The following is a 15,692-nucleotide window of genomic DNA, read 5'->3' as shown; positions in this document are numbered from 1 at the left end:
CGAGGTCCTGGTTGTGCGCCTTCTCCTGTCCCTCCACATACAGCAGGCTGTATCCGTCCCATAGCTTGGCCATGCCCTGAGGACACATGGGGACCTTGGAGTCCTGGCTGTGCTTCACCAGCGTGTAGCCGATGCCGTGGCTGCGGCCCACGCTGCCAGGTTGACCGGGGCGACCGGCATTACCGGGGAGGCCTGATGGGCGGGGTGAAAATGAAATCTTTTGTGGTGCTATGGTGCAACCTGACAAGGAGAATACTGACCTGGTTCTCCAGTGGCTCCAGGGAAGCCCGGTGGCCCGGTGTCACCAACAAGTCCGGGCGAACCAACAGATCCAGTCCTTCCGAGTTTGCCCACAGGGCCGGGACGACCCTTAGAACCTGCATGAGAGGGTTAGGAGAGGTGATATTATGAAGCCGCAGCTCGCCTGGTTCAGACCGGTAAAGGGCTTCGACGCTCACCTGGAGTTCCAGGCATCCCAGGCTGACCAGGGTCTCCCGGGAAACCAGAGCCTCCGTTTTCCCCAGGAAAGCCCAGGTCCCCAAAAGATCTCGGCAACTCTTGTGGTGGCAAAGTCAGCATGCGTCCAGGGATACCCTGACGACCGGTAGGTCCTGGAAGAGAGGACGGATGGGTGGGGCATACGGGAAGGAGGCGTGGCAGCAACGTCATCCCAGTCACTAATGAAAGCCTAGGGTGTGGAAACAAAAAGGTCCCCCTACCTCGAAGTCCCTTGGGTCCTTTGCTGCCATAGTAACCAGGGTCGCCTGGAAAACCTTTCAGACCAGGACCTCCACTGAAGCCAGTCTCTCCTCGTGCTCCTGAAAAGCAGGAATCCCGTGTTTCACTTGTCCTTTAATTTATCAAAGAAACAGGAATGTTTTTTTTTTTACGGAAGGTAATTTCACCTTTGAAACCGGAGCTGCCGGGGACTCCTGGGCCCCCAGGGCCCGCTGCTTCTCCTTTCCTGCCGGGAGAGCCAGGGAAGCCTGGAAGCCCAGCATCACCTCTGTCTCCCTGGGATGTGCCTGGACCAGGAGGCCCCGGAGGACCTGGAGGTCCTTGGAAACCTGCGAAGGAAATGGGTTACAAGGAGAGGAGAAAAATAAGAAGGAGAAACATTATAGGAAACAGAGAAAGGAAGGAAATGCATTTACCATACTCTCCATCAAGTCCTGGGAGGCCAGGGTCTCCTAGAGGGCCAGGGATATTTGACCCAACAGTCTCTCCAGGGGGTCCAGGCCTACCTGGGAACCCCGGGAGTCCAGGACCCCCTGACAAAAAACAACAACAGACCAGCAGGTATAATTTTAAAATCATTACACTTCATTTACATTCATTCAACATATTTTCAATCTCACCCGAGTCGCCTCTCTCTCCCTTTGCACCGGGGAAGCCTGGAACTCCTGGGTAAGAGACGCCTCGGTCGCCCTTTAATCCTGGAATACCAGGAGCCCCCGGACGGCCTCCTGAATTCACCCCTGGATACAAACACAAGTTAGTGTAAGTACATATGAGCATTTCATCAATATTTTACATCATCCTTTATTTTTTTTTAGGATTGGTGTTGATGGTCACATTTTTCTAAAGTATTATTTACATTTGTTAAAACATTAAATGTCTTCAAGTCCGGTCTAACATTGTTTTTTTAGTCCACCGTTGTGCGTCCTTGAACCAGTCCATCCTCCACATCCTGGTTACTCTAGAAAGAAGCTTTTAAATTGTTTTAAATTGATCAACTCGCTTCAGAATATGGAGAAAAGCTATCTGTAAAAATAAGAGCATTAGCAGATCTATCCGTGCCTGGGGTTCCGGGGAGGCCTTTAGCTCCACCAAGGCCATTAAGTCCATCCAAACCAGGGGATCCAGGCAAACCTGCAAAAAAGTTTAAAGAGAAGTTAGTGTTATTTTAAAATTTCGACTCAAATCAAAGTAAAATAGATTTGTCTCACCTTTGGCTCCAGGAACTCCAGGACCTCCGGGCCGACCAGGAGGCCCGTCTGGTCCTCTCCTTCCTGGGACGTTGGACTGGCCTTTCGGCCCCGGGAAACCGGGGGAACCTGCAGAAAGGATAAGAGTTCTCAATCTTGCTGTGGCTTCCTCGGTTGAGCCTCTGTGGTGTCTTGAAGACGACACCAAAACTGGACATGAGGTTTTGTTCGTCACAGATTTCTCTCACCCATTATTCCAGGACGTCCCGCTTCACCAGGAGCTCCCTTCGCTCCGGGAAAACCTGGGCTTCCGGGAAAGCCGTTGTCACCGGGCGGGCCGTCGTTGCTACGGCCACCTGAGGAAAGGAGAACCGCATTTAGAAAAGACTGGGGAGTTAAAAACAAGACAACTCCGAGCTTGCTGAGTCTTACCGGGGAAGCCTGGCTCTCCGGGCTGGCCTTTAGCTCCCGGGCCTCCAGGATAACCGTATGATTCTCCAGGTAGACCTGAGGAGCAAACATTTGACTCAATAAATAGATTTAAGAGTTGCATTTTTAACTACAGGCAGACTGAAAGACATCTTTATGGTGTGCGGCCGTATATTCACGCTAACCTTTGGTACCAGGCCGACCAAATTCACCAGGGTTTCCAGGTAATCCGGGCACGCCATCGTCACCCTGAAGCGAGACATCCGGACTTGAATCTTGTGAGTTGAACTTGCAGCAAACTTCAGTTCGTAGGCAACTGCGTGTGTCTTACCCGTGGTCCAGATGAGCCGGGGAATCCATTGATTCCAGATTCTCCCTTCGGCCCGGGGAACCCCGGGCCTCCAGGGCGCCCCGGGAATCCAGGCTGTCCTGGCAGTCCTCTGCTCTGCTCAGCGAAACCGGGAAGTCCAGGCAAACCCTGGCGTCCAGGGAGACCTGGTAGACCCTTGTCCCCTGAAACCAGAGACAGAGCCGCTCGGCTAAATGAGCACAACGCTTCCTCCAGCAGTAGTTCACTCTCAGCAGGCGATATAACAAACAGGAAGCACTGTTACCTCTGGGCCCAGTGAAACCAGGAAAGCCGTTGCTCCCTGGCGTCCCCGGCTCGCCCTTTTCCACCAACTCATAACGGAGGGGAGGAGAGGGCAGGCCGGGGGGGCCCGGGAAGCCTCTCTCACCTGCAGAAGTGAAAATCGCAGGGAAGTTCGTGAGACTCTTGCGTCCGATATATCTTCGGCATCACCTCTGAACGCGCCGTGTTTTAGAATGACAACCTACCCTTCTGTCCGGAGTATCCGGGACCGCCGGGGAGTCCATTTCTTCCTGGCCCTCCAGCCTCTCCTTTCCCTCCAGGAAATCCTGGACTTCCAGGTCGACCTGGTCGTCCAGGGAAACCCATCACTCCTGGGAAACCCCTCTCACCTGCAGAAAGAGAATTACAATTAAATGTGGGCGTCTTGGTAAGATGTTAGACATAAAGGCGAGGTCCAACCTACCCTTCCTTCCCGGCACTCCTGGTATTCCCTCTCTAGTTCCTGGTCCTGCAGGTCCAGGTGGTCCCCTTGAACCAGGTGTTCCAGGAGTGCCAGCTAACCCCGGTGTTCCCTTCATTCCTGCGGGCCCTTGGAAACCTGGGTCTCCTCTATCTCCCTTGCGACCAGGGAAACCTGGTGGTGGACGGATGATGATGATGATGGGACAGAAAGACGGAGAGTCATTCAGTGGAACTGGTCTTGCTGCAGATTTCACTTTCACAAACGGAAAACAAATCTAAACTTCACAAATAGAAAAAAAATACAATTACGCAGCAGCATGATATTTGAGTAACTCGTAGTTTAACAAGCAAAATAAACTTACCTTCCTTGAAATTCACTGAACTCACCTTCATGCATAAAATCAGTTTATGAATTATTTGTGTTCTGAATACACACGTCAGCACGCACACACACACACACACACACAACGTAGCAAAAAGGTAAAAACAATGGAAACACCCGTGTTTCGTTACATTGTTTTATCGCTTTGTTAAGGCTGCAATTGCACTTTGATAGGGGCGTGTGTCGAATCGACAAATACGCGTGCAGACATTTTCAATGTGCAAACATTTGCGAGGCTATTTTCAATTATTAATCGTGTTGTAATAGCCCTTTAAGTGCAATTCCAAGAAGGCATTAGCGAGGTTACAGCAGACTACTGCTAGAGTTTTTTTAATCCTTAAAAAGAAAACACATTTTCAACTCATCCCTGCAGCAAAAATCACTTTTTCTTTTTTTTTTTAGAACTTGCATTGAAGAATTCAGGAATGAGCTGGAATTTCTTTTTCCTTTTTAAGCACGGAAATTGCATCTACAGTCGTACTTAAAAACAAAGCTACTGCAATCGTGACGGCTTACTCTTTGTAACGTAGTTGAGCTTTGAGGGTTATTGCAGATAAAACCAATCATCGTCAGACATATTCATTGAGAGAACTGTCAGCTTTTGAATTTTTCACAGCTAAAATGTCCGTCCGAACCCTCTCTCTGACCACCAATGAGCTTGTTAGTTTACTTCGGTCATCCGTTGGAGTTCCCGGCTCCACACGTACAAGATTAAATATATAAAGAGTTAAAAAAAACACCGGACAGACATTTTATTGCTGTGAAAGTGAGAAAAGGAGAGCAGACACTTCACGGAAGACTGCGGCTAAAGCTTTTGGATTAATGCATGAATTGCAGGAGGGCGGAGGTGTGGAAGCAATGAAAGGATGGATGGATGGGGAGAGTGTCTCACCTGGGCAGCCTATAGCGAATGACCCAACACCAAGAAAAGGTTGGAGGGATGAGAGAATGGAGAGAGATAATGGTGGAGGCACGTATGAAGAAGGGAGGAAAGGAGGAAAGACAAAAGAGAGATAGAAAACAAGGAGGAGAAGAAGACATTCTTTTGGGTGCAGAGTTTAAATAAACAACAAGAACAAAACTGTGCTGTCCGATTTACAAATGCAGGATTGTGATGGGAACAGCAACGGAACAAAGAGTGATGGGATGAGAAGTGTAAAAAAAATAAAAATAATTTTACTGTAAAGCTACGAGGAACACAAGAGCTCTCCCAAATATGCAGAGTGGAATCTCTAATTCCTACACGATCAGACAGAAGTCTGGGCAGGGTAGCAGGATCTCCTCTCACCTGGTGATCCGCTCAGTCCTCGGTTGCCAGGAGCGCCACGTGGACCCGGAATGCCACCGGTTGGTTCCCCTGGAAGCCCAGGTGAGCCAGGAAAACCAGGAAGGCCATCAAGTCCACGCGCTCCTTTTGTTCCGGGAACGCCGATACGTCCATCCTCGCCTGGAAGAAAAATGTCCGTTACAGCGGTTCCTACATAGATCTTTATTCACGCTTTATTAGGAGCATCTATCCATTATATGAAATGGCTTTTGTCTGTCGGAAAACCCACCTGGCCCGGCAGGCCCTCCCGGTGTCCCGGGCTGACCCTTGTCTCCGGGGGCTCCGGGTAAACCGTTCTGCCCCGGAGATCCAGGCGTGGCTCCTAGTACCTCTCCGGGCTGACCTTTGGCTCCAGGCCGCCCTGGAGCCCCATCCTTCCCCCTGCCTCCATCAAATCCATATCCTGGAGCACCTGGAATTCCAGAGTCCCCTCTGGGTCCAGGGAAACCTGCGCATGGATCAAACAGGCCTTTAACTCTACAGCCACTTATTGTATTCTGTTAAAATAAATAAATAAATGAAACAGTACAGAAAGAAAGCAGCATGCTGGTTCACCTTGGGGTCCGGGCTGGCCTCCGAACCCGGGGTCTCCTTTCTCTCCTGGCCTTCCATCTAACCCTGGACGACCAGCGCCTCCTGGGAAGCCTGGCTGACCTTTAGGCCCTAACAAGCACAAACAGGCACTACTTCAGTTGTATGAGAAGTGGGCTCTAGTGCATAAAATCCTTAAAGGCTCCTCCAGTGAATTTGTTTCTTGTGATGCTTTTGTTTTTAAAACAACAAATATAATAGGAACTGTATGTAATACTTCGTCATCTCTTTTCTAGTCCTGCTACAAAAATAACCTGCTTCAATTCAGAAAAATAAATACACCTGAATCGCACATTAGCAGAAAAAGAATCTCAATTGACAATGATGCAGCTTTTAAAGGAAAAACACATGTAAGAAGCACCCAATTTTATATAAAAAATGAATAAATTACCTGTTAATCCAGGTATGCCGGGAACACCGGGGTTTCCAAGCTCACCAGGAATGGTGCAAGGTAGCACTTGTCCTGGTAGCAGTCACATACAAGTTAGCATCACACTTTACTCAGGTTTAACAGACAGGTCTTAGGTCTAACTCGCTCTGTACTGTCTAAGTTCTTACACAGGTCTACCAAACCTGATCCAAATAAACTTTCAAACCTTTAAAACACTTAATCACTGAGGATTTGGGACCATTACAATTTCATTATTCGCATTTGATTTCCTGGTAAATGTCTAAAGTGCACATCACCATTAGATTTGACACACACACACACACACACACACACAGATCAGGGTCTGATCTGGATCCAAGTGATATTCCAGATCTGGGGATCCATTTGTCATCCTGTAAAAGTTTAAATCTGAAGGATTTGCACAGAATTCAGTCCCGTGAGATGACAAATAATCGTGATTCAGACTGAACTGAATTAATATGATTCCTTTCGAAGCAAGATTATCTTAAAAAGTTCAAAAGAAAACCCCAATCAGTGAATTGTAATTTTTCTACAATAAGTTTTTTTTTTTTCTTAGTTGAATTGCACCCATTGATACAAAGGCGACCAATCACATGTCTGAAAATGAATATCTGAACCAGGTCTGGGTCACAGTAAATAAAAAAACAACAGAAGAAAACTACGTCTGAGCTCTTCTAGGCCACCGAGAACTAATACAATAACACTCGATACAAGTTATATGTCAGTAGTAACACTTTTAATTAACCCTTTTCAAACAATCGGCCTTGTAAAGTGTCTTACACCATATTGACTGTCGCCTCCATTCATGCCGGGACTCCTCTCAAATTAAACCTTCATTTGGGAGTTTAATCGTGAGAATTTACTCGCAAGCTCGATTGTTAGTAGCAAATTCATCACAATGAGGAGGGCGATTAAGAATATTACGACAACTATACTTTGTGTTTGGGGTATCAGTTCTTTTATTGCTTCCCCTCCAGCACCATCCCTCCCTTGGTTAAAAGCGCTTAGCAGAGGCGAGAGGGCCGGAAAACATGCGCCAGGATTCAGCAGCTTTGATTGGAGGAAGAGGACATGTGCGGCTGACCGAGGCCGTCCTTTGATTGGACGTTTAAAAAAAAAAAGGGGGGGGGGGGGGGGGCGTGTCTCCGATTCCTAGAGTTACTAGTGATTCATTATTAGGTCATTATTAGATTCCACCCGAGCTGCCCCCCTACCAGTCTTTCTTTCCTGAGAGGACTAAACAGCGGCTCCAAGAGTCACTGGAAGAACATTTACTGGAATCACACAGTAGAAATGTCATCTTTTAAAATCATCTCTGACTTCAGCTTCCTCTCGAAAGCGTTGCGATCCGCCCAGTTTACTTTCACCCGCTGCTCTGCTCGGATTGTTTCCTGCCCTACTCGTTGCTAGAAAGGAGAGATGCTCCCTGAATCCACCAGTTGCTGGGCCAATTGAAAAGTAAAAAAGGTGCGAACGATTCTTTCCCAGCCTCGTTTACTCTGGCTGGCGGATTAAAAAGTCAGTTACCCACCCGTTCCCTCTGCGGCGTCATTAACCCCTTCACAGCCGTTTTCACCTGGACAGATACACATGCACAGGGAAAGTTAGAGAGATGGATGGATGGATGACGGATGGAGAGAGAGAAGAGAGAGAGAGGCAGAATACAAAGCCAGTCATTTTGCATGCGCCAGTTAAGCAATTAAATGTATTTTCATTTGGAACAGATATCAGAAAATCAGAAAATCTGTTACATACAAAAAAAAAAAAAGCATATAAAAATATCCTCGCTTCAGTGTAAAAGCGCCTGAAAAACAGGTAATTTCACTCAAGGAGAGGAGAAGCGTTGCAGGAGTCCAACCTCTCAGCTCGTGTGAGCGACAATAACCTTCATATTAAGAGCAAAGTGGATCAGAGGCTCAGCGTTAGCGCCGCGGCACGCATACTGAAGATGAGTGGCCAGCTGCTGCTGCTGCTGCTGCTGAGGAAGACTCTGTGCCATTTAGTCTCAGTGAAGAAGAATGGCAGCTCGTTGAAACGCTTTAATCTCTTTCATTTGTAGTCTTGTGCTACAGATCATACAGATTAGTGATTGTAAAAGGTGAATAATGCTGTTATTCCGATTATCGGTCAGCAAATATAATTCAATGTTGAGCTGTTTTGGCCCAATTTCAAGTCAAGATGAGCAATTTGACCGAAATTTGCCTCATTTTGTATTTTCCTTTGCCCGAATAATTCATTGAGATTCTAAAATTAGAGGAGGACGAGATATAAACGATGCCTTAAACAGGGCATGGTGGTCCTTTTCAAACGCATCGAATCCTCTGAGACAAAACAAGCACAGCAGCTATTAGCATCGGCGTCATGGCGCGCCGATCGATCGGGGAACAAAGCCGCCGGTCGACGATCGTCGTCTGCAGGAGAAGAGTGTAAGCACATTAATGGAGACCATTAATCATGTCGTTAACGGCTTTGCTGCTGCAGCCGAGGAATGAGGAAGCAGGAAGCTGTTTGGGTGAAGTGAATCACAAACGAGGACGGACGGTGATCGGATGGGATTGGATGTATGATCGGGAGTTTCACTCTGTGAGGGGGGGGGAATAGAGCGTGTCGTTCAAACACACACACACACACCCTCCGACTCACTTATTCTCTCTGGCCGTCGCCAGCGTTCCTTCACGCTTCTTTTTTTTTACCTCAGCTGTTGTTCCCCCTGCAGCTTCACTTACCTCTTGGTCCGGGCAAACCTGGTGTTCCTGGGAGCCCAGATATACCAGGATCGCCGGGCTCTCCTCGAAAGCCGGGCGTTCCGATGTAGCCGGCGCCGGGCTCACCGGGGCCGCCGGGTCGACCCTTTGACCCCGGGAATCCTGAGAATCCTTTCTCTGCGTACGACACAAAGCCGCCGTCAGCCTAGAGAGGAAACAAAGGTTGATTTTAAATCCGTCTTCCGCGTCTTCCCAACACGAATACCGTGTCTGAACACTCGCCGGAGGTCCAGGGGATCCGGGGAAGCCAGGCTGTCCGTCTCTGCCGGGTTTTCCAGTGTCACCCGTCGGTCCTCTGGGTCCAGGAGCTCCGAGCTCTCCTTTGACCCCGACACCATAGGAGGGGTAGTAGGATGCCCCTTTCTCGCCTTTGCGGCCAAAAAATCCCCTTTCACCAGCACGACCCTGCAGGATAGGAAGACCTCTGTGAAACGCCATGAAATAATTCTGCAACATTTGGTTCGTTAAAACGGCCAGACGTCTAAATGTCAGCGCAGCAGAACCAATTCTACTGACGGGAGCTCCCGGAACGCCGTTGAAGCCGGGCGAGCCGTGGTCGCCGCCCTCTCCCTTTCGTCCAGGGAAGCCGGGGTTGCCGTCACGACCAGGGATTCCAGGCAGGCCAGGCCCACTTGGGGATCCTCCTGCACAGGCACAGTCGCCAGGATCGCCTGCAGTGTGTGTGTGTGTGTGTGTGTGGGGGGGGGGGATTAAAGAAAGTGATGAATGAAAGAGCGTAATGCAAAGAGAAGGGACGCAAAGTAAAAGCAACCTTGAATCTTGGTAAAAGTGAAAAATTCATAACCATTGGCGAAGGAGCGTTTTGATCATTCAATGTCCCGTTTGTCTAACAAACGTCAAAATAATTAGTGAATATACTGATAACCGATGAATGTGTGTGTGTGTGTGTGTGTGTGTGTGTACCTCTGTAGCCCTTGTATCCTGCGTTGCCCGGCCGACCTCTCGGTCCAGTTGCCCCCGGCGTCCCAGGTATGCGAGATGCACCATCTGTGCTCGAACCTGTAAGCATGCAAACAAACAAACAAACATAAAGTTAGATCGGATAGAGTAAAATTATAATTAAAAGTAATATGAGTAAAAGCGTTCCAGATGCTGTTGCAAGACGACAGAGGCTCACCTGCAACGGGGTTTGCCTCAAATGAAAATCATAAACCAGAACGAGGCCTAGCGCGAACCGATTCAGAGATTTTACATCATCAGTAATGGCTGAGAGCTACAAGCAGCACGTGGGGGGGCCGTTTGGCCTCGACACAAACATGGAAGCAGACTGCTAATAATACACATTTTGTATCCAGGGGGGGGATGCAAACGCATCATCTGCGAATGGATGTTGCCTGGATATGACTGATGTGGCAAATCCAAGGTCAAAGGTCAATTTACAGCCGATTCATAACAGAAGTGAAGATAGATCTGTTATTTTTCATATATTATATAATAATAATAATAATAACCTCTGCTTTAGTTTAAGCATAAAGTCAGTCAACCCTTGAGTTCATCGGCAGACACTTTGTATTTTATGTTGAAGTCTAAACAACTTCAAACATGCCACGATTAAATCTTTTACACAGGTAACTGGCAAATTGAAAGAATGTCAAATGTTTTATGATTATTATCAGTCTCATTGCAATTGTTTTCTTCCCACACTTCTGCTTCATTAAATGCCTCTGAGCCAACTGAATAGAACTAAAAAACAAAACAAAAAGAAATAATAATCCACTGCTGCCATGCATTACGTCAAAGTAAAATCGTTGAATCGCGTTGAACAGCAGGCGACACCTTGTGGCCAAAGAGGAGAAAAGCAGCTTGGAGTAGGGAGACGGTCCCATCCAAGTCTGAAGCCTCTATTAGCCTCCGCTCTTCTCAGCACACCCGCCACAGGATATAGCGTACATAAAGCATTTGGGCGAGTAGACACTGCCTGCTGAAAGTTGTGTTTGTTGCTTTGAATTTCTTTTTGGTAGGCTGAATATTGCCATGGCGCTCATAGCAATATGGCCACCTTCAGTATACCTGCCTTTGGGAACGGAGACCCACTCGGGATGGATGACGCAGGGGCCTTCGACAAAGCCTTGGAGGACAGTTAAATGATGAATGACGAAAGAATGTTTTAAAGATTTCTTGCTATTTTTAAGCGACTTTTAAAACTGATAAATAATACATGATATTATTTTTCCGAATTTGCAAATTCTCTCATTCAAACCGCTCGTGTCGAGTCGATGAAGACGCTGCACCAAGAGGTTTAGAATTTTAACATTTCATTTTTTTTGGGAGGTTTGTATATTTGTACAAGGAACCCAAAGTGCTTTGCCAAATTCAACTAACTGGCAAACACACACAGTTAAATTTATCAACTATCAAGACCTTAAATAAGCCTCATCAGCCTTCATGACTGCCTGTCAGGGATAAGGTGCTAGTCAGACATACAGTGTGAACGTACTAGAAGGGCCGGGAGGACCAGTAAGGCCAGAGGGTCCAGGTAATCCAGGGGAACCGGGGAGTCCCTCAGAGCCGAAGCCCGGAATGCCTGCATTACCCTTCTCTCCTTTTGGGCCAGGGGTCCCAGGAAAACCATTGGATCCGGGACCTGCATGTGACAGAAGAGCAGAGAAGATTATAGGATTATCAAGCATTTGCATAGAAAACACACACACATCTTCTGTCGGTGTATATTACCTGTACCATAACCACCAATTCCTGGTTGGCCTGGCACTCCTGGGAATCCCGGAGGTCCCTGGTCGCCGCGGGCACCAGGCAAGCCGTTGTAACCTGGCTCACCTGGTGGTCCTGCAAGCCAATCAGAAAAGACACTCATACCTTCTCCACACTAAATCCAGTCCAGCATGTGATTCGTCCATTAATTGAATTATAGGGTTGGATTCTGTCGGAATTACCTTGAACAGTAGTGCCCAAGTCACTCACGAATGTCGGAGGTCCTGGTGGTCCTGAATCGCCCTGGTCTCCCTGTGAGGACCCAGGACAAAATATTACATAAGAAAGAAAAAGCAGTGAAACTACTGAGGCCGTGATGCAACGTCTCATGGCTGCATGTAAATAAAAGGTAGGGCCAGGTTATGCTTAGCATATTGTTAGCTTATCATAAAGACAGGAAACAGAGAGGTAATGTCCAAAGGTTTAAAAAATAAAAAGTCACCTACAGCTGATTTTGTGAACACGTTTTGTTTTTTTCAGAGATTGTAAATTCCCAAACTGAGTTAACTGAGTTAATTATTGTTTTTAATGTAGTTTCCAAGAACAGGCTAAGCTAATGACACCTTCATATTTAGCATTATCTGAATCTTACCTTGGGTCCAATGTATCCAGGTTGGCCGGGGAATCCTGGGTTGCCTCTGTATCCCTGTGCAATAAAAACCAGGGATAATGTATTTTTACATTGTGGTATCACGACTAAAGTCTGGACGCTCACAGTAAATCAAATGTATCTAGTCAGTGTACCTGTTGCCCCGGAGATCCGGGAGGCCCATTAAAACCAGGCGCACCCTGATTGGTGAATTCAGAGACAATAGCCACAGAAGAAGAACAGAAAAAAAAAAACGAGTGACATGTTTGACCAAAGAGGAAGACAGGAAATAAAACACCATCGACATCATCTCTCCTTCCTGCCTCCTCTTTGCTTCATTAAATTATAATAATACAGCCATCTGTCAGCTCTTACTCTTGCCCCCGGATATCCAAGAATTCCTTTCTCTCCATATTCACCAGGAAAGCCAAAAGGTCCCTGGACATAAAAAAAAAAAAAAAAAAAAACCTTGAGTTTTGGGTTTAAGAGTAGTAGAATGACCTTGCATAACAAATAATAAGACGCTATTGTGCAAAAAATGTTATTGAAAATGTAATGCTCTGGAACACAAAATAGAATCCTACAGGCCGTCCAGCAATGCCAGGGAATCCTCTGAGCCCCTTTGGTCCATAATCACCCTTTGGGAAAGAAGAAAAGGTGAGACGCATCATTCTGTTTAGGAAACACAGATGATTTTGGATGACCTTGACTTCTTATACCGAAGCCCCATCACAACCACCACCGTGTGTGTGTTGTGTGGTGTTACCTTATCTCCTTTGTAGATGGTGAGGGTTTGTTCACTGGTCAGTGACCCGTCGCCCGGAGCCGGAGTACCACTTGGTCCGGGAAGACCGACGTCGCCCTGGAGTTTGAAAGACATATAACACACCGTGGGGGGTGGGTGGGGGGGGGGGTAGAAAGAGGAAGGAAGAGAGAGGTAAAGAATCCGGTTTCATCGGCCTACACTCAAACCTGAAGGTGACCTTTGAGCTTCGTAATGGGGGTGATGGTAAAAGAAGTAACTGAGATGAAAGAGGATGATGATAAAAAAAAAAAAAAAAAACTACCGAAACGGAAAAGTCAGCCTGAGTAAAGAAGTTTTTTACAAAGCGATGGAGAAAAGGAGAAGAGAGAGCTCAGGGATCCGTTTTCTTCGGTTTTAAACTCACGATTCTGCAAAATCAGACACCCAACAGCCAATCCTGCAGAAATTTTAATCTCAGGAGACAAAATTTTAAAAACTGTCAACAGATTCCACAATTTGAATTTTGTGTTATGCTACACTAAAACACATTTCACACCATCGCATGTTTGGTTTCATCCTTTGAGGCTTGTTGTTGGGGATTTCACAAAGTATCTGAGCTCCTCTCAAATCAGCGCCCGAGATAAAAAAAAAAACACAAATATTTAATAGCCGCCGTCTCGCTCAGGGGCAATCTGACACAGAGACACATCTTCTTCTCCTTCTGCATGTTCCATCGCATCTGACTGCATGTTGTTTATCAGGTGGGACTCAATGGCCCGCGGGACATCAGATACGAGCCAGACTAGAATTCTCGTGCAAGATGAGACAAATGAGAACCGCACGGCGTACCTTGTCTCCTCGTTCTCCTCGATAGCCATCGCTGCGACTCCCCTGAAAACAACGCTCAGGGTGAGAGATTGTGAAGCTTCTGCATAAACTTGCACGACCACAATTTATTGTCTCGTAATAGGGTTAAATAAATATTGCTATACTTACCATTTGCCCCGGTGGACCGGGAGGACCGGGCTGGCCCTAAACGTAGATCACAAAGTCAGAATGAATTTCAGAGATAAGTCGGAAACAGCAAAACAGATAAAAGTCTTTTGAATTAATCATAATCTGTCATCAGAATTTGTCTCTATTGACTATTTTTACAGTTTGTTAAAACTGAGAAAAAAAAATCCAAAAAAAAATCAATATTATTTGCTGATTTGCGAACGTAAGCTTTTACAGCATCGCTCATCTATTAAATAACAAGCTGCAGTCACCGGAAGAGAAACGGATAAACTGGTTTACATACTGGAAATCCTTCGGGGCCTGTCGGCCCTGCAGAACCCGGTGGACCATCAGGACCTCTGATGCCCTGCAGAGGAAAAGGAAAACCACCGATGCTGTTATTTACACACAAGTGTAATTATTGGGGGGGGGGGGGCATGCAGTTCATAATCTTTAAAGTTAATTTGTCACAAAGTTGGTAAATCTGAAGGTGAAAAAAGTGAAAAGCTTACAGGGTAACCGTCAGGTCCTGGGAATCCTGGTGAACTCTGAATAAACAAAGAAGAAGAAGAAAAACAGACTGATGCACAACATTTAAAATAAAAAAAGAGCCATTGAATTAACTGCATCTCCACCTGCTGGCCAAATATTACCAAACAGAATCAGAACCAGGAACTACAAGCTGGATCCAGATCGGACTCTGATGGGTACTGGATGTTCTGGTGATGTCACTGACTCACTTTTGTACAATCATTGTGGACATTATTCAAGAACTTGGAATAAAAATTCTTTTGTCTTCTAATATGAGAAGCGGAAACTGCAGCCAGTTCTTCAAACTGCGAGAGGAGGGAAGCAGGCCTTGTAAAATGCACCGACTCCCTTCGTGCGACGCCTCACCGTGGTGCCGCCTTCAAAGATGTATCGCGGATCTCCTTTCTGACCTTTTGGCCCGAATGGTCCCTGTCGAGGGAAACGACACAATCAGGACCTTTCTATCCGTCTGCTTTCTCTAATTGATGGGGTTCGAACCGCTCGACTGACGAGTTAGTGCTTACAGGAGGTCCGGGTACTCCGGGTAAGCCTGATGTGCCGTATCCAGGCGGTCCAGGATCTCCTCTGGTCCCGTTACAACCGTCCAGTCCTGGCGGTCCTCTGCCACCATCGAGACCGGGGTGACCCTGCAAAGAGGAGGCGAGGAGGGTGATGACTTTTAATGTAATAGCTTCAAAACACCAAAAATACACACATTGTGTGTGTGTGAGTGTGTGTGTGTGTGTGGGGGGTGGGGGGGGGGTGGGGTTGCACTTACAGGTACGCCATCATTTCCTTGGAACCCTGGGACTCCCATAGGTCCCTGTGTAAAACAGACAACCCATAGCGTTCATCTTAAACAGCTGGTCTTGGATCAGTTTACAGGGAATGGACTCAAATTTGAGCTTTTTAGCTTAGCATGAGACACATTTCAAGTTAGTATTGACGTATTCGAAGGATCCGAGCATCCGTTCGGATCCGTAAAGCCCCACCTTGTCTCCTTTGGGGCCAGACGGTCCTTTCAGTCCAAGGTGGCCCTTCTCTCCCTTCGGGCCTGCGTGTCCCAGGACCCCACGTTGCCCCTCCGCTCCACCCCTACCAACTTCGCCGAGAGGCCCCGGACGGCCCTGAGCGTGGAGGCAAGAGACAGCGGTGACTTTTCAAAGCAGGACAGACGAGGATACAGCGTGCCGCCCACTGCGAGGACTTTCCA

The 15,692-nt window shown here is 47.2% G+C and overlaps 1 protein-coding gene across 1 annotated transcript in view; it reads right to left on the bottom strand.

Moving 5' to 3' along the window:
* The window catches only part of col4a6 (collagen, type IV, alpha 6), a 28,875-nt gene that overhangs the window by 1,722 nt on the left and 11,461 nt on the right, over positions 1-15,692 (bottom strand). Inside the window, exons 3-42 of the mRNA XM_068756116.1 lie at positions 15,472-15,606; positions 15,258-15,302; positions 15,004-15,126; positions 14,846-14,908; positions 14,253-14,315; positions 13,949-13,984; positions 13,802-13,843; positions 12,974-13,069; positions 12,792-12,845; positions 12,583-12,645; positions 12,363-12,407; positions 12,211-12,264; positions 11,801-11,870; positions 11,595-11,693; positions 11,347-11,493; positions 9,813-9,908; positions 9,405-9,559; positions 9,111-9,293; positions 8,850-9,033; positions 7,655-7,699; positions 6,103-6,174; positions 5,676-5,783; positions 5,350-5,568; positions 5,082-5,240; positions 3,413-3,583; positions 3,195-3,338; positions 2,972-3,094; positions 2,689-2,870; positions 2,543-2,606; positions 2,361-2,435; positions 2,177-2,284; positions 1,950-2,057; positions 1,801-1,872; positions 1,359-1,478; positions 1,155-1,271; positions 906-1,067; positions 720-818; positions 459-611; positions 261-377; positions 1-192 (exon numbers count right to left, since the gene is read on the bottom strand). Coding sequence (XP_068612217.1) covers positions 1-192; positions 261-377; positions 459-611; positions 720-818; positions 906-1,067; positions 1,155-1,271; positions 1,359-1,478; positions 1,801-1,872; positions 1,950-2,057; positions 2,177-2,284; positions 2,361-2,435; positions 2,543-2,606; positions 2,689-2,870; positions 2,972-3,094; positions 3,195-3,338; positions 3,413-3,583; positions 5,082-5,240; positions 5,350-5,568; positions 5,676-5,783; positions 6,103-6,174; positions 7,655-7,699; positions 8,850-9,033; positions 9,111-9,293; positions 9,405-9,559; positions 9,813-9,908; positions 11,347-11,493; positions 11,595-11,693; positions 11,801-11,870; positions 12,211-12,264; positions 12,363-12,407; positions 12,583-12,645; positions 12,792-12,845; positions 12,974-13,069; positions 13,802-13,843; positions 13,949-13,984; positions 14,253-14,315; positions 14,846-14,908; positions 15,004-15,126; positions 15,258-15,302; positions 15,472-15,606 — 4,363 coding nt within the window. The remainder of the gene's footprint in view (positions 193-260; positions 378-458; positions 612-719; positions 819-905; positions 1,068-1,154; positions 1,272-1,358; positions 1,479-1,800; positions 1,873-1,949; positions 2,058-2,176; positions 2,285-2,360; positions 2,436-2,542; positions 2,607-2,688; positions 2,871-2,971; positions 3,095-3,194; positions 3,339-3,412; positions 3,584-5,081; positions 5,241-5,349; positions 5,569-5,675; positions 5,784-6,102; positions 6,175-7,654; positions 7,700-8,849; positions 9,034-9,110; positions 9,294-9,404; positions 9,560-9,812; positions 9,909-11,346; positions 11,494-11,594; positions 11,694-11,800; positions 11,871-12,210; positions 12,265-12,362; positions 12,408-12,582; positions 12,646-12,791; positions 12,846-12,973; positions 13,070-13,801; positions 13,844-13,948; positions 13,985-14,252; positions 14,316-14,845; positions 14,909-15,003; positions 15,127-15,257; positions 15,303-15,471; positions 15,607-15,692) is intronic.

This window comes from Brachionichthys hirsutus, chromosome 23 (genome assembly GCF_040956055.1).
Source record: "Brachionichthys hirsutus isolate HB-005 chromosome 23, CSIRO-AGI_Bhir_v1, whole genome shotgun sequence".
NCBI classification, from domain to species: domain Eukaryota; kingdom Metazoa; phylum Chordata; class Actinopteri; order Lophiiformes; family Brachionichthyidae; genus Brachionichthys; species Brachionichthys hirsutus.
The sequence above is the reverse complement of the archived record's forward strand: the minus strand, read 5'-3'. Positions and strand labels throughout refer to the sequence as shown.